The sequence below is a fragment of the Pristiophorus japonicus genome, chromosome 18 (assembly GCF_044704955.1).
Source record: "Pristiophorus japonicus isolate sPriJap1 chromosome 18, sPriJap1.hap1, whole genome shotgun sequence".
Lineage (NCBI taxonomy): Eukaryota > Metazoa > Chordata > Chondrichthyes > Pristiophoridae > Pristiophorus > Pristiophorus japonicus.
In genome coordinates this window covers 37,416,598-37,434,752 of record NC_091994.1, presented here as the reverse complement: position 1 = coordinate 37,434,752, position 18,155 = coordinate 37,416,598, and the positions used below count along the sequence as shown (strand labels likewise).

At 45.0% G+C, this 18,155-nt stretch overlaps 1 protein-coding gene across 2 annotated transcripts in view; it reads left to right on the top strand.

Moving 5' to 3' along the window:
- The first annotated feature begins 221 nt into the window (after positions 1-221).
- The window catches only part of tmem259 (transmembrane protein 259), a 78,748-nt gene continuing 60,814 nt past the window's right edge, over positions 222-18,155 (top strand). The window contains exon 1 of one of the 2 annotated variants that reach the window (XM_070859891.1): positions 222-584. In XM_070859891.1, coding sequence (XP_070715992.1) covers positions 405-584 — 180 coding nt within the window. In that variant the 5' untranslated portion in view covers positions 222-404. The remainder of the gene's footprint in view (positions 585-18,155) is intronic. The other variant, XM_070859889.1, reaches the window with a different exon arrangement.

Below are 18,155 nucleotides of genomic sequence, written 5' to 3'. Positions count from 1 at the left end.
CCATCGAGCTTTTGAGATGCAGAGTTGTCAGGTGCAGTAACTCCTCCCAGCCTGCGGGGGCGCAGTTTGTGGCAATCAGGCCGCCGCTCGGTAAGTTCAGTGAGGGTTAGTGTATGTGTGCGTGCAGTAACTCCTCCCAGCCTGCGGGGGGCGCTCGGGTTGGGAGTTGGAGCGGCGCTGTGCGCGCGGTGCAGTGTGGGAAACGGCGGGTCTGGACAGACGGAGCTTGGAGCGCGGCTGGGGAGGGGGGGAGAAACTGTAAAATTTAGTCCGGCTTCGAGGTGATTTTTTTTGATTTGTTTGTGTGGACGCAGCACTGTTCGAGACAGAAACTCCACAACTCTTTTTATTTTGAATTGGGGGGGGGAGGGGGAAATTGTGCTCGTCCGCTCGAGTTGAGGAAAATGTCGGAAAATCAGCCCAACAACCCGAACCGGGTGAGGAACAACAACCTGAACCCGAACCCGCTCATCAATGTCCGAGACCGGCTCTTCCACGCACTCTTCTTCAAGATGGCCGTGACGTACGCCAGGGTGTTTCCCCCGTCCTTTCGGAGAATGTTCGAGTTCTTCGTGCTGCTGAAGGTGAATGTTGTTGTTTCAGTGTTGGGGGGACCGGGGGAAGGGCCGGGCCCCGGGTATGAAAAGGGGTTGTTATGGGGCCACGGAGTTGTGCGCATGCGCGCGCGGTGTGTGTGTCTTGGCATGATTCGTGGGATTCCCCTTAAAACACTTCCCTTATTCAATACAAGTTTCATTGTATTTTTAAGTTTATGGTCACATGCACGGTATAATTTGTCAAGCTGCTGCATTCTGATTGCATAATGTTTGCAGGCAGGGTTGGGGGCAATACATCGATGCATTAGGTTGTTAAGTGGCAGGTTATTGCTTTGAACGACAAGAATAAGAATAACTTTTATATAGCGCCTTTAACGTAGTAAAACGTCCCAAGGCGCTTCACAACAGTGTTACAGACAAGCAGATAAATTTGACACTGAGCCACAGAAGAAATTAAGGCAGATAATCAAAAGCTTGTTGAAAGAGGTAGGTTTTAAGTTGCGTCTTAAAGGAGGAACGAGAGATAGAGAGGTTTAGGGAGGGAGCTCCAGAGCTTAGGGTCCAGGCAGCTGAAGGCACGGCCACCAATGGTTGAGCAGTTATAATGGATGTTCAAGAGGCCAGAATTTGAGGAACGCAGACATGTGGGTTTGTGAGGCTGAAAAAGATTACAGAGATAGGGAAGGGCAAGACCATAGAAGGAATTGTAAACAAGGATGAGAATTTTGAAATCGAAGTGTTTAACTGGGAGCCAATGTAGGTCAGAAAGCAGGTGTGATGCGTGATCTTGACTTGGTGTGGGTTAGTACACGGGCTGCTGAGTTTTGGATGACTTCAAGTTTACGTAGTGTGGCTGGCTAGGAGTGAGTTGGAGTAATCAAGTCTAGAGGTAACAAAGACATGAATGAGGGTTTCAGCAGCAGAAGGGCAGGGGCAGATAAGGACAATGTTACGGAGGTGGAAAAAGGCGTTTTTAGTTATGCTGCTGATATGTGGCTGGAAACTGATTTCAGGGTCAAATATGACACCTAGGTTGTGAACAGTCTTGTTCACCCTCAGATTGATGCTAGGGAGAGGGATGAAGTCAGTGGTTAGGGAATGCAGTTTGTGGCAGGGACCAAGGATAATGGCTTCAGTCTTCCCAATATTTAATTGGAGAAAATTTCTGCTCATCTCAGCCAATCAATCTGACAATTAAGATACCAAGCAGGGGTCGACAGAAGTGGTGGAGAGGTAGAGCTGGGTGTCGTCTGCGTACATGCGGAAACTGACTCCGTGTTTTCGGATGATATCGCCAAGGGGTAGCATATAGATGTGAAATAAGAGGGGACCAAGGACAGATCCTTGGGACGCCAGAGGTAACAATGCGGGAGTGGGAAGAGAAGCCATTGCTGGAGATTTTCTGGCTACGATTAGATAGATAAGAATGGAACCAGATGAAGGCAGTCCCATCTAGCTGGACATTGGTGGAGAGGCATTGGAGGAGGATGGAGTGGTCAACTGTCAAAGGCTGCAGCCAGGTCGAGAAGGACGAGGAGGGATAGTTTAACTTTGTCACAGTCACAAAGTATGTAATTTGTGACTTTGATGAGAGCAGTTTCGGTACTATGGCAGAGGCGAAAGCCAGATTGAAGGGATTCAAACATTGAATTCATGGAAAGATGATCACAGATTTGGGAGGCAACAACACGTTCAAGTACTTTGGACAGGAAAGGGAGGTTGCAGATGGGACGATAGCTAGCAAGCAAAGTGGGGTCAAAGGTTGTTTTTTTGAGGAGAGGGGTGATGACAGCAGATTTGAAGGAGAGGGCACCTGATGACAGAGAACCGTTAACAATGTCGGCTAGCATAGGAGCCAGAAATGTTGGGTGGAAGAATAGGCCATTCGGCTCTTCGAGCCTGCTCCTTCATTCAATAAGCTGATGGCTGATCTTCTTTCCGCACTATGCATACGGAGTCATTGCTTAGTTATTCTCAGTCAAAAAAGCAAACAGCAAAAATACAGATTTTGATTGCTACTTGTATGTCCAAGCAAAATGTAATGTAGACATGATCAACACCTAGTTTTGATCTGGGCAAAAGATGATTACGCCGCATTCACAAGAAGCAATGGGTTTAAGAATTGAAACAGTTAGGAACTTGGCAACAGGAGTAGGCCATTTAGCCCCTCGAGCCTGGTGTGCCATTCAATGAGAATATGGCTGATCGGTGACCTAACTCCATATACTTGCCATTGCCCCATTTTCCTTAACAAAAATCTATCAATCTCAGATTTAAAATTAACAGTTTACCTCGCATCAGTTCCGTTTGCGGAAGAGAGTTCCAAACTCTTACCATCCTTTGCATGTAGAAGTGATTACCAACCACTCCTGAAAGGCCTGGCTCTAATTTTTAGAATATGCCCCCTAGTCCTAGACTCCCCAACCAGCAGAAATAGTTCCTCTCTATGTACCCTATCACTTCACCTTAATATCATGAAAACATAGATCAAATCACCCCATAACTGTCTAAACCCTAGTTTGTGTAATGTTTCCTCCTAATTTAACCCTTGGAGTCCAGGTATCATTCTGATAAATCTGTGCTGCACTCCCTCCAAAGCCAATATATCCTCGCTAAGTTGTGGTATCCAGAACTGCTCACAGTACTCCAGGTGTGATCTAACCATGGCTTAGGTCTAAGGTCTACCCCCTTGTAGTCTAGTCTGCTAGATATAAAGGCTAGCATTCCATTAGCCTTTTTGATTATTTTCTGTACCTGTCCATGATATTTTAATGATCTATGTACATTGACCCACAAAGTCTCTTTGGACTTTCACTGTTTCTAGCTTTTCACCATTTAGAAAGTACTCTATTCTATCCTAAGTGAATGACCTCACATTTACCTACTTTGAAATCCATTTGCCACAGTTTTGCCCATTCGCTTAATCTATTAATATCTCTTTGTAATTTTATGATTCGGTCTACACTGCTTACATAGAAACATAGAAAATAGGTGCAGGAGTAGGCCATTCAACATGATCATGGCTGATCATGCAACTTAGTACCCCATTCCTGCTTTCTCTCCATACCCCTTGATCCCTTTAGCCGTAAGGGCCACATCTAACTCCCTTTTGAATATATATAATGAACTGGCCTCAACAACACTGGTTCACAATTCTCTGAGTGAAGAAGTTTCTCCTCATCTCGGTCCTAAATAGCTTACCCCTTATCCTTAGACTGTGATCCCTGGTTCTGGACTTCCCCAACATCGGGAACATTCTTTCTGCATCTAACCTGTCCAATTCCGTCAGAATTTTATATGTTTCTATGAGAACCCCTCTCATTCTTTTAAATTCCAGTGAATATAAGTCCAGTCGATCCAGTTATTGTTCATATATTAGTCCTACCTTCCTGGGAATCAGTCTGATGAACCTTCGCTGCACTCCCTCAATAGCAAGAATGTCCTTCCTCAGATTAGGAGACCAAAACTGTATACAATATTCAAAGTGCGACCTCACCAGGGCCCTGTACAACTGCAGAAAGACCTCCCTGCTCCTATGCTCACATCCTCTCGCTATGAAGACCAACATGCCATTTGTCGTCTTCTCACCGCCTGCTGTACCTGCATGCCAACTTTCAATGACTAATGTACCATGACACCCAGGTCTCGTTGCACTCCCCTTTTCCTGATCTGTCACCATTCAGATAATATTCTGCCTCCCTGTTTTTGCCACCAAAGTGGATAACCTCACATTTATCTACATTATACTGCATTTGCCCACTCACCTAACCTGTCCAAATCACCCTGCAGCCTCATAGCATCCTCCTCACACCCAGCTTAGTGTCATCTGCAAACTTGGAGATATTACATTCAATTCCTTCGTCCAAATCATTAATGTATATTGTAAATAGCTGGGGGCCCAGCACAGAACCTTGCAGTACACCACTAGTCACTGCCTGCCATTCTGAAAAGGACCCATTTATTCCTACTCTTTGCTTCCTGTCTGCCAACCAGTTCTCTATCCAGCTCAATACGTTACCCCCAATACCATGTGCTTTAATTTTGCACACCAATCTCTTGTGTGGGACCTTGTCAAAAGCCTTTTGAAAGTCCAAATGCACCACATCCACTGGTTCTCCCTTGTCCACTCTACTCATTGCATCCTCAAAAATTCTAGATGATTTGTCAAGCATGATTTCCCTTTCATAAATCCATGCTGACTTGGACCGATCCTGTCACTGCTTTCCAAATGTACTGCTATTACGTCTTTTAATAATTGATTCCAACATTTTCCCCACTACTGATGTCAGGCAAACCAGTCTATAATTCCCTGTTTTCCCTCCCTCCTTTTTTAAAAAGTGGGGTTACATTAGCTACCCTCCAATCCATAGGAATTGATCCAGACTCTATAGAATGTTGGAAAATGACCACTAATGCGTCCACTATTTCGAGGGCCACTTCCTTAAGTACTCTGGGATGTAGACTATCAGGCCCTGGGGATTTATCAGCCTTCAATCCCATCAGTTTCCCTAACACAATTTATTGACTAATCAGGATTTCCTTCAATTCCTCTTCCTCGCTAGACCTTCGGCCCCCTAGTATTTCCGGAAAGTTATTTGTGTCTGTCTTAGTGAAGACAGAACCAAAGTATTTGTTCAATTGGTCTGTCATTTCTTTGTTCCCCATTATAAATTCACCTGATTCTGACTGCAAGGAACCTACATTTGTCTTCACTAATTGTTTCCTCTTCACATATCTATAGAAGCTTTTGCAGTCAGTTTTTATGTTTCCTGCAAGCTTACTCTCATACTCTATTTTTCCCCTCCTAATTAAACCCTTTGACCTCTGCTGAATTCTAGATTTCTCCCAATCCTCCGGTTTACTGCTTTTTTTGGCCAATTTATATGCCTCTTCCTTGGATTTAACACTATCCCTAATTTCCCTTGTTAGCCACGGTTGAGCCACTTTCCCCGTTTTATTTTTACGCCAGACAGGGATGTACGATTGTTGAAGTTCATCCATGTGATCTTTAAATGTCTGCCATTGCCTATCCACCGTCAACCCTTTAAGTATCATTCGCCACCGTGTGCCAGCCCGGCCCGGAAATCGGCACGGTCCCGGTCTGCAGGCCGGGGCATCAGAAGGAGCAGCATGCGGCGGCATACCACTGAAGGAGGGCGACAGCTGCAAAGTCAGGTCGCTGATTGTAGTGCGGGCAGGCACAGCAGAAGGCGTGAAAGGAGCGGCAAGAGTTTGTATAAGGAAGTGACCGGGGCCCAGGAGAGGCGCGAGTCTGGGACCCAGAAGAGGCAAGGGCCCAGGGGCAGCACCGGCCAGCCCACACTGCAATATGTGTGTGCGCTCAGTCCGTGCAGCAGAGCTGGTCGCCAGGCTTCTTGGTTAATCCTTGCCACTGGACCAAGACCTAGCTCTATCAAGCCCGTGTGGTGGCTGGTGTGCGACGGCCACCCCACGTTAAAAAAAAATCCAAGCACAGGCATCTTCCAACCTGTAAGATGTAGTTCGGGATCTGGAATATTAGGTCCTTCATTGAAACACCTGTGAACTCATTCCTTTTTGGCATGGAAGCAAGTCATCCTCGCTTCGAGGGACTGCCTATGATGATGATCATTCGCCAGTCTATCCTAGCCAATTCATGTCTCATACCATCAAAGTTACCTTTCTTTAAGTTCAGGACCCTAGTCTCTGAACTAACTGTCACTCTCCATCTTAATGAAGAATTCTACCATATTATGGTCACTCTTCCCCAAGGGGCCTCGTACAACAAGATTGCTAATTAATCCTCTCATTACACAAGACCCAGTGTAGAATGGCCTGTTCTCTAGTTGGTTCTTCGACATATTGGTCTAGAAAAGCATCCCTTATACACTCCAGGAAATCCTCCTCCACTGTGTTGATACCAGTTTGGTTAGCCCAATCTATATGCAGATTAAAGTCACCCATGATAACTGCTGTGCCTTTATTGCACGCATCCCTAATTCCCTGTTTGATGCCATCCCCAACCTCACTACCACTGTTTGGTGGTCTGTACACAACTTCCACTAGCGTTTTCTGCCCTTTGGTGTTCCACAGCTCAACCCATGCAGATTCAACATCATCCAAGCTAATGTCCTTCCTTGCTATTGCGTTAATCTCCTCTTCAGCCAGTAACGCTACCCCACCTCCGTTTCCTTTCTGTCTATCCTTCCTGAATATTGAATACCTCTGGATGTTGAGCTCCCAGCCTTGGTCACCCTGGAGCGATGTCTCCGTAATCCCAATTACATCATATGCGTTAATAGCTTTCTGCGCAGTTAATTCATCCACCTTATTACGAATGCTCCTCGCATTGAGGCACAGAGCCTTCAGGCTTGTTTTTTTAACACGCTTTGTCCTTTTAGAATTATGTTGTAATATGGCCCTTTTTGATTTTTACCTTTGATTTCTCTGCCCTCCACCTTTCCTTATCTCCTTTCTACCTTCTGCCCCCATTTTACTTCCATCTGTCTCCCTGCATAGACTCCCATCCCCCTGCCATATTAGTTTAAACCCTCCCCAACAGCACTAGCAAAATTGGTCCTGCCCAGGCACAGACCGTCCAGTTTGTACTGGTCCCACCTCCCCCAGAACCGGTTCCAATGTCCCAGGAATTTGAATCCCTCCCTCTTGCACCATTCCTCAAACCACGTATTCATCTTAACTATCCTGCTTTTTCTACTCTGACTAGCTTTGTGTCTTCGGCAAATTTGGATATGTGGCTCTCTATTCCATCATCTAAGACCATAGAACTATAGAACTGAGTTTGAAAAGCTCACTGCCCAGGCCACATGTGACTAATGATCACTTGGGAGGGTGGTTGAAATTCATACCACACCCCTTCTCAGCATGAACCATTGCTGTTATAACCCTCCCTCCCCCAAAAGCAATGAGAATGAGATTCATCTCATTCACAACTTCACAACAAATTGATGAGTAAGAAACTGGAAAGCTTATTCTGTACTCCAACTTTACTAAAGTTGTCAAAAAGAAGAATTTCACGAGTGGACAAATATGCCCTTCTGCCACAATTCTCTCTCTTTAACCAGCAGAAGGATAAACCACAGATTACTTTATACCGATGTTTTGTTGAAGGGTTGCACCTGAAACATTGACCTCCCTTTCTTTCCTATTCTTGGTTGTCCATTGACTAATTTTATCAGGAAACAAAATGTAACTGCATGTTGAAATATTTCTGTCTACAATGGTTAATGATTTATTGCACTTTGACCCTGTTGCAGTTTTGTTGACCTGAAAATCAAACCATTTCAAATTAATCAGTCTCAACGACCCACTCATGAAAGTAGGATTTTACACACACTCCAATTGGTTGTGAAGCTTGGAGTTATATAGCAGTTTATTAAATCTCAGGACATTGCAACGTGCTTCACATGAATTACTCTTCGCAGTGAAGGCACTGAAGCAAATACCGTTTTAATTTAAGCTTTTAAAAATCAGTTTAGTTGGTCTCTTTCTCTTCTAACCTCCCACCCCCAGGAAATTATAGTTATGTTTCCCTTTAAGTAGAGACGTAGAAACATAGAAAATAGGTGCAGGAGTAGGCCATTCGGCCCTTCGAGCCTGCACCACCACCTAATAAAATCATGGCTGATCATTCACCTCAGTACCCCTTTCCTGCTTTCTCTCCGTACCCCTTGATCCCTTTAGCCATAAGGGCCACATCTAACTCCCTCTTGAATATATCCAACGAACTGGCATCAACAACTCCCTGTGGCAGAGAATTCCACAGGTCCACAATTGTCCAAGCGAAGAAGTCTCTCCCCATCTCGGCCCCAAACGGCCCATCCCCAGACTGCAACCCCTGGCCCCGTACCCCCCCCCCCCCCCCCAACATCGGGAACATTCCCCCCCACATTCAACCCGTCCAGTCCCGCCAGAACTCAACATGTTTCCATGAGATCACCCCCCACCCAAACTCCAGCGAATACAGGCCCAGTCGATCCAGCCTTTCTCCACATGCTAATCCTGCCATCCCGGGAGCCAGCTCGCTGCACCCCCCCAACAGCAAGAACGTCTCTCCCCAGACCAGGAGACCAAAACTGAACACAACACTCCAGGTGAGGCCCCACCAAGGCCCTGCACAACCGCAGCAAGACCCCCCGCTCCCACACCCAAACCCCCCAGCAATGAAGGTCAACATGGCACCCGCCCCCATCGCCCGCTGCACCTGCACGCCAACCCCCAACGACCGATGCACCACGACACCCAGGCCCCCCCCCCCCCCACCAACCTGCTGCTATTCAAATGATACTCTGCCCCCACGTCCCCATCACTTGTTTGTATTCCAGTAGGGTTAGGTACTCCTAAGCCCACAGGTCCAAACGCCCACTTTCATTTCATACTATAAATATCAGTTTTGGTAGGCCATGAGTCTAGGCAGTGAGTGTTTGGCTAGCCACCCTTGGGGATGGTGCAGTTGAGCCTGATCCTCGTCTCACTTGCTAGCCGCACATGCACTTTCCAATACTGAATAGCAGCTCAGAGTGATTACATAGGATATATGGCACAGAAACAGGCCATTCGTCCCAACTAGTTCTTGCCGGCAGTGGAAGCCCTTCCTGATTTTTTTTTTTGGTCTCCTTTTGTAGCCCAGATACACCAAGGCCACTTGTAGCACCCCAGGCTAAGAACAGATCTGCAATAATAATATCCTGGCTATACCTGAAACTGGATATGAGTATCCTCTTTAAACAGCGTAGCAGGCCCTTTTGTGTCTCTACATGTTAACCCTATATCTCTTTATTGCGAGTGCACAGGAAACCCACTCCAATAACAGCAATGCTACTCACTGATGTAATAGGAGTAAGCTGTATTGTATTATATTGTGTAAATCATCTTCACAGTTCCTGGAATGGGTGAGTTTGCTGGCCTAGAATCAGTGCGTGTGATGGTAGTTCTACTTTTACTATAGATCACAACTGGCACAGTGGGTTAGCAAATGTATTTTCATATAGGGGACCTGGGTTTGAATCCAACCAAAGTGGTGATGGTATTCCTCGAGTGGCTGTAAGAATCTGAGAGAAAATTAGTTTATATTTTCAACCAGTTCACAGGCCTAGAATGCAGAAAAAATTGGCAATCTAACTCGAGTTGTAAAGAATTACTAGTGTTAGTTATATCCAAATACCAGAAAGGTGAGGATATACATATCGGGAAAGGATGAGCAGGCACGGTCTCTTTTCTTTTGAAAAAAAAAGGCTGAGGGGCGACCTAATATAGGTCTTTAAAATTATGAAAGGTTTTGATAGAGTGGATACAATGAGAATGTTTCCACTTGTGTGTAAGAGCATAACTAGAGGCCATCAATATAAGATAGTCACCAAGAAATCCAATAGGAAATTCAGAAGAAAAGAGGAGGCTCGAGTGGATCATAAACGCCAGGCATGGACTGATTGGGCCGAATGGCCTGTTTCTGTGCCATATGCCTTATGTAATCCAAAGGGTGTAACAGTAATTATGGGCCCAAGTTTCCACATGATTTGCGCCTGATTTTTAGGAGCAACTGGTGGAGAACGGACTATCTTAGAAATCGCAGTTCTCCACATTTTTTTTTCTGCAGTTCTAGTCAGGTAGAACAGTTCTACTTTGGAACAGAATTTTTTCTTCAAAAGGGGGCGTGTCCGGCCACTGACGCCTGATTTGAAAGTTTCCACAGTGAAAACGTACTCCAAACTAAAGTAGAATGGAGCAAGTGAAGATTTTTGTAGAACTGAAAAAACCTGTTCTACACATTAAAAAATCAGACGCAGGTTACAAATTAGGCATCCAGAATGAGGTGGGGGGAAGGGAAGTCATTAAATTCTATAATAAATCCTTATTTATACTTATACAAATATTATACAAATAAATCCAACCTGAATAAACATTTATAAGAAAAAAAAAGATTAAATAAACCATCTTCCTACCTGTGAAAGTGCTTCAGGCAGGCCTTTCGGGACCGAAGGCTGAACGGGCCGGCCCGAGACTTCAGGCAGGGCCCGTCCCCAGCACCAGATTTACAGGTAGGTGACGTTGGGTTGGGTCGTGGAGGTTCGGTGAGGGGGGGGAGGGAGGGGGGGAAGGAGGGAGGGAAGGAGGGAAGGAGGGAGGGAGGGAGGGAGGGAGGGAGGGAGGGAGGGAGGGAGGGAGGGAGGGGTCAGGTCGGATCCAGTCCGGGTGGGGGGGTCGGGGTGGGAGCGGGAGCGCAGGTCGGGTTGGGTCCAGTCGGGAGGGCGGGGAGCGGGAACACGAGCGCAGGCGGGCGCGGGTGTCGGGTCTGGTCCGGTCCGGAGGCAGGGGGGAGCGGGTGTCGGGTCTGGTCCGGGGCGGGGGGGGGGCGGAGGCGGACAGCGAGTGTCGGGTCTGGTCCGGAGGCAGGGGGGAGCAGGTGTAGGGTCTGGTCCGGTCCGATGGGAGCGGGTATCGGGGCTGGTCGTGAGGCAGGGGGGGGGGGGGCGGGGAGCGAGTGTCGGGTCTGGTCGGGGGGGGGGGGAGAGCAGGAGCTGGCCGTGGGAGGAGCCTTATTCACGCAGCCCAAGTGAGGCCATTCAGCCAGGGCTAGGGGCTGCGTGCTTTGGGCCCCTCCCACACAGTTCGGCGCCTGGAGCTACTGCACTTGCGTGCCCACTGTAGCGCGCATGTGCAGAGGTCCCGGCACTGTTTTCAGCGCAGGGACTTGGCTCCGCCCCCCTACAACTCGTGCTGGCTGCGCCGAGGGCCAGAGGACCTGCAAGTAGGCGGAGAATACCGAGGATTTTTTTAGGCACACTTTGTGGCGCGAAAAACGAGCGCCCAGCTCGGAGGGGCGCCCGTTTTTTTTCTTTTGGAAACTTGGGCCCTATGTATGGTTTCATAACATCACTTTTAGTCAAATGACGAAATGCTTTAACATAGTTATAATGGTACAAAAAGTTTAGAAGAGATGAACTGCCAATGTACTTTTGTTTTATTTTATAAGTTGAATAAATGTTCCCATCATTGTCTTGACTTTAGAACACTGATATAAGCCTGTCTGGAAATGATGCATACATTTCTGATTAAGGCGCGGTAAAGAATTTTTTTTTAAAGACAGTGGCAATAAACATGTTGAAGTAACCATGGCTGTATTTTGAATACATTTTATTTACATGGTGAATGCTGTTGCGTGGTCATGAGAACTTGCTTGGGGCAGTACAGCTCGCAGATTTGTGAGGGAACTGAGCTGATGGTCCTTACTGTAATGGAGGAATTATTTATATAAAATAATTTATCCCCTTAAAAAGACAAAAGAATTAACAAAGCAATTTTGCTATTTTTTAATTAGAGTACTGCTGGTGATACCTTTAAAGATGCACTAAAATAATCAGATTTTTTTTAGGTTTTATGTTTTTTTTTTGTTAACGTTAAATCTGTTTCAAGTTTGGCTTTTCTAAAGAGAAGACCTAGGAAGTATATCCACTCTCCACTCGAGAAATATTTATATTTCACTGGAAATTCAAGCTGGAGATTAGCGAAATCATATTGGTGTTTGAAAGGATAATGAATTTGTACTGTAAAGGGGATTGAATGAACAAATCTTGTCTTTTTTATACTAAAATTGATAAACTACTTAGGTTTTTTGAAGATATGATGGTCAACAAAAAAGGAAATAAATTATTTCAGCAAATTTCCCTCAGTTGTTTTCCTTCCTTTTAGTTTAAAATGTGTAAAACATTGGTACGTAATTGTAATATATTTTTATCCCAATACATGTTCGTTTATTTGGAGGACAGATGACCTTTTAATCTTGGATCAAAATTTGGTGTCAAAACGAATATTGATTTCTGTCCAGCAACAGCAGTGAACACAGTACGTGGTTCAAGAAGCATAATCTCATGGGATTGTCAATTTCCAAACTGCATCTCTGGAGAAATCCTACTAGTGTTAGTGATACACACAACCATCTCATTTGAAATGTATCACTCGGCCTGACTTAAAGACTCCTGATATTGCACAGACCTGTACTACAGAGTATGACATTTCCATTCTTGGCATAACTGGTAGAACTCTGTCTTTAGAGAAAATTGAAGTGTTTTTGTGAATTATCCTTTGGTATCCATGTAAAAGAGAGGAGGAAACTGAAGAGATAGGAAAAAGAAATATAAACTTGAAGTGTTGGGTCTGTTGTCTTAAAAGCTAATTTAATTGGATGAGTTAAACCTGAACTATTTCTTAGATCTTTATTTTAGAAAATTTTACATGCTGACATTCTGCACGCAGTGTGTGCCTGTTTTCTATGATGAAAAATTCAGAATTTTTACCTGCAATTGCTGGTGTATCAAGCACTTTTATCGTAATGTTCGTAGTCATAGGAATGTACAGGACCAGAAAAGACGATTGCCATCTTTCTGGCCAGTTTCAGTGTCTAGGAAATGTATTCCATGATACCTCTATTAATATAGGAATGCACAAGATTTGGAAAAGTTGCAGACCTTTGAGTGCATTGCAACTTTTTCCATCTTTATTCATCAGGTACCAAGAGAGCATTGCTGAAACAGATCAGTTACCTCCATGCAGTTCCTCTCACCCCATGATTTATATTGTAAACAGTCGCCATACTTCCTGTAGGCCCTTGGAGACCAATTTGAAAAATAGAGACTGTTTTTCCTCTGAGTATATTGGTGTTATGACTGACAGAATGAGTAAATTCTGAATTCAATTTTTAGATACACAGGGTAAATGTAACAATTGGAACAGCCATCTCTATCTCTGAGGGCACCTCATTATTTCTGAAGCTGGGGGACCAGGTTGTGAAGCAAACTCAATCTATCAGATATTCAATAAGAAGCATCTGTCCTGATAGAGGATTTAATTTGTTGGTGTCATTGCCTGTGTTCAGAATTAAAGTCAAACATTGTTAAGGTCAAGTCAGTCCCTTTTGAAATATTAACGCATGCAGATCAGCAGACTGGGGGACTAGACAAATTCAGTCTTTTTGGCTGAAACTTTAGCGGGACTGTAGTGGGAAGGACACCGTGTTCTGAGATTGCAAAAGGCACTATATAAATGCAAGATTGTCTCTTTTTCTCGCATCGTGCCCATGTTGTGCTCACTCACTTGAATTGGAATGATCTATTCTAACTCCCAGCCTTTTCCCCATACCCATTATACTCTCATTTCAATTACTTACCAAATGCCCTTTTCAATAATGTTATAGTCTCGACTGCAATAACCACTTATGGTAAGCAATTTTGTGTTCTAATAATGCTCTGAAAAATGTATTCTAATTTCTTTCTTCATTTAATTATAATCCTTATGTCTTTGCTCACTTATCAATTTGCCAACCAATGGAAACAGTCAGTATTTATTCTGTCAGTTTTGGAAAGCTCTTGGGTTGATAAGATCATTATGGACACCCCCATTTCAGCATCCAATTGTTTCTTAAATGATAACCAAGGATTTAACCTTTCCTACTTTGTCTCAGAAGTCCATTTAACGTTTTGATCACTTTTATGTGAAGAACTTGCTGATAGTGTTACATTTGCCTTTTACTAGTTTGAACCTGTGTCCTTTGTTCTAGTCTTGCAATTTATTTTAAAGTAATATTCCAGATTTACCTTTTCCGTGGTTTGAGTTTCTGAATCCAAGTGATTGATGTACTTTAGAAAGAGTAGTGGCTCTAGCAATTAGCTCTTGGGGCACCTCACTCAGAACTTTTTCTCCCTCCCCAAACAGACAACTTCTCTTCTTAGGCAGTGCCTCGGAGCCAAGGATGACTTGCTTCCACATTGATGAGAGTTCTCAGGTGACTGATAAAACCAATGCGGGATCTACAGTCTCTGTCGCAGGTTACGGTTGAAGGGACGGATGGGTGGGGTGCTTGGGTTGTCATGTGCTTCTCCCGCTGTTTGCGCTTGGTTTCCGCATGCTCCTGGCGAAGAGACGCGAGGTGTTCTCCTCCACTTTGGGGGGTAGTGGGCTAGGGCTTCCAGATGTTGGTGAGGATGTTGCACTTTTTCAAGGAGACTTTGAGGGTGTCCTTGAAGCATTTCCTCTGCTCACCTGGGACTCACTTGTCATGTCGGAACTCTGAGTAGAGCGCTTGTTTTGGGAGTTTAGTATCGGGCATGCGGACGATGTGGCCCGTCCATCGGAGCTGATCGAGCGTGGTCAATGCTTCGATGCCAGGGATGTTGGCCTGAGCGAGAACAGTGACATTAGTGCGGTTATCCTGCCAATGGATTTGCAGGATCTAGCGGAGGCAGCGTTGATGGTACTTCTCCTGCGCTTTGAGGTGCCTGCTGTACATAGTCCGTGTCTCTGAAGCATATAGGAGAGCGGGTATCACTACTGCTCTGTAGACCATGAGCTTGGTCTCTTGGTTTGAGATCCTGGTCTTCAAACACTCTTCCTCAGGTGACCTTCCTCAGGCTGCACTTACTGGCACACTGAAAGTGGTGTTGGATTTCATCGTCAACATCTGCCCTTGTTGACAGTAGGCTCCCAAGATATGGAAAGTGGTCCACGTTGTCCAAGGCCTTGTCATGGATCTTGATAATCGGGGGGCAGTACTGTGTGGCGGAGGCAGGTTGGTAGAGAACCTTTGTCTTACGAATGTTTAATGTAAGGCCCATACTCTCGGACGCTTTGGTGAAGGTGTTGAAGATGATTTGGAGTTCGTCTCAATACTGTAATTTATATCCCTTCCAACAAGCAATTGCGGTTTTCTACCCTTTGCTTGGTTTCTTATTCCCCAGATTTACCCTGAATCCCTACAGTTTTGGGCTTAATTAATCACCTTTTATGTGGAACTTTTACATATGCCTTTTGGAATTCTAGGTACATCACGTCATACAGTTTACCACAATCCATTTGCCACTTTCTCAAAGAAGTCCAAGCGCAGGAATGTTGTTCTCCTTGATTGTTGTTTACTAAGAGTCTCCACTTATGGAAATTGCATTTTTGCTGTGAGCAGCAGTGTTTGGAGCAAACCTGAACTGTATCGATGACATTGGCATGATCGCGTATGTTCCAAGACTTAAAACCTCTCCATGGTTTTTATAGGTACAGGGTATTACTAAAGATACAGTTTTATAATGTATTAAAAAACCATACAGGACATAACTGTGCGTCTATATTCTGTGTGATTATACAAAACAGCGTCCTGACCGCACACAGGTGTAACTGGTAATCCAGAGCAGGAAGTTTCGAATCTGATACGGATCTTAAAACCCCAAAAGAATGCATTTGTAATACATCAGAACGTGGGAGGTGATGGAAATTATTTTTATGAGTCATTGATAGTGCAAAAATTGCATGCCTCCTGTTCCCTCCAGGTAATTGTTCTTTACAAGGGCGTACCTTTTTTTAATCAAAGTCACTGACCATTTTCTTCATTATCGGTGGGGTGGGGGGTTGGAAATCGCAATGGAATCACAGATTCTGATTTTCAATTCCCTGCTCTATCTGTGGCAATGCCTCAGCACTATAGTCTTGACTTTCCTGCACCCACACTGGATTTCCCCATGTACTGACCAGAGCTGAGATAGAGACCACGCTACAGCTTCAGTTTAGCTGCTGTTTACTCTGTAACAAGCCATGCTTGACCTTGGAGTTTGTTCTCTTGTGTGTTCAGTAAATGTGTTATATTGTGTCCGTGTTACTTCCATAACCAAGAGCATGCAGAAAGCAATGCAGGCAGCGGAAGGAGCATGCAGCAAACCAGACTCCCCATCCACCCTTTCCTTCAACGACTGTCCCACCTGTGCCCATATTGGACTGTTCAGTCATCTAAGAACTCACTTTTAGAGTGGAAGCAAGTCTTCCTCGATTTCAAGAGACTGCTATGATTATGAATGTCTCCTGCTTAATTCCTGCTTAGTTTTTCTCACTCTCCTCTATCTCTTTCTGTCACTTTTTCTTTTTCTTTCACCCTCCTTTCCCTATTGTTTCTATGTACTTTTGTGTCTCAAAGTGTATAAATGACTACATTTTAAATATCTTTATCTGTGCAAAAGCAAGAGGTGATTTGATGGTCTCTAAACCTTATGAAAACAGACCACACCGTACTGAATTACCTGTGCAGTTGATATTTAGTTTGGAGCAACTTGTAGTTTTTAAAATAATCTGTATAAATAGATGTTTAATGTACGCTTCAGTGAAGGAATCAACGATGATTTGGAGTTCGGCCTCCGAGTGAGCACAAACGCAAGCATCCTCTGCATACTGTAATTCAATGACTGAGTTTGGTTCTGGACCGGAGACGACGGAGATTGAACAACTTCCTGTTCGTCCTGTAGATTAGCTCTACCCCGGTGGGGAACTTGTTAAAGGTGAGATGAAGTATTGCAGCGAGCAAGATTGAGGGGAGTGTTGATGCAATGACACAGCCTTGCTTGACCCCGGTCTGCACTTGTATTGGGTCTGTGGTGGATCCGTTGGTAAGGATCATGGCTTGCAAGTCATCGTGAAGTAGGCGGAGGATGGCGACAAATTTTTGAGGGCAGCCAAATTTGAGATGGACACTTCTTAATCCTCTCAGTTGACAAGTGTCCATCTCAAATTTGGCTGCCCTCAAAAATTTGAGGTGTCAAAAAAGGCCATATAAAGAAGTTGATGCTGCTCCCTACATCTTTGTTGAATTTGTCACGTAGTGAAAATCATTTCCGTTGTGCCTCTTAGTGGGTGGAATCTGCATTGTGACTCTGGGAGGAACTCTTCAGGCACTGGGAGGAAATGATTGAGGAGGATTCTTGTGATCATTTTCCCATGGCAGACAGCAAGGAAACTCCTCTAATTACCACAATCGAATTTGTCTCCTTTCTTGAAGATGGTCACGATTATGGTGCCTCTGAAATCCACTGGCATACTCACCTCCTTCCAGCTAAGAGAGATGAGGTCATGGATTCGTGCCAAGAGTACTTCTCTGCCTTGCTTTAGTATTTTGGCGGGGTTTCCATCTGCACCGGAAGCCTTGTTTTTCAGGTGTCGAATGGCCTTTGCAACCTCCTGTCGGGCTGGTATTGTGCTGAGATAGTGGTGGGTAGCATGCTGCGGGATGGAGTCAAGGACACCCGCATCAAAGACAGAGTCTTGGTTAAGGAGATTTTCGAAGTGCTCTTTCCAGCAGGCACTGACTGCCTCTCTGTCCTTGATGAGCACATTTGTAAGACAAAGGTTCTTTGCTAACCTGTCCCCACCGCACAGCACTGCCCGATTACCAAGATCCATGACGAGACCTTGGACAGCATGGACCACTTTCCGTACCTTGAGAGCCTTCTGTCAGCGAGGGCAGACATCGATGATGAATTCCAACACCGCCTTCAGTGTGCCATTGCAGCCTTCGGTCGCCTGAGGAAAAGAGTGTGGACCAAGATCTCAAACCCGGCACCAAGCTCATGGTCTACAGAGCAGTAGTGATACACGCTCTCCTATATGTTTCAGAGACATGGACAATGTACAGTAGGCACCTCCAAGCACTGCAGAAGTACCACCAAGACGGCCTCCACAAAATCCTGCAAATCGATTGGCAGGATAGGCGTATCAGTATCCATGTTCTCTCTCATGCCAATATCGGCTCTGATGGATGGGCCACATTGCACATGCCTGATACAAGAGCCCCGAAAC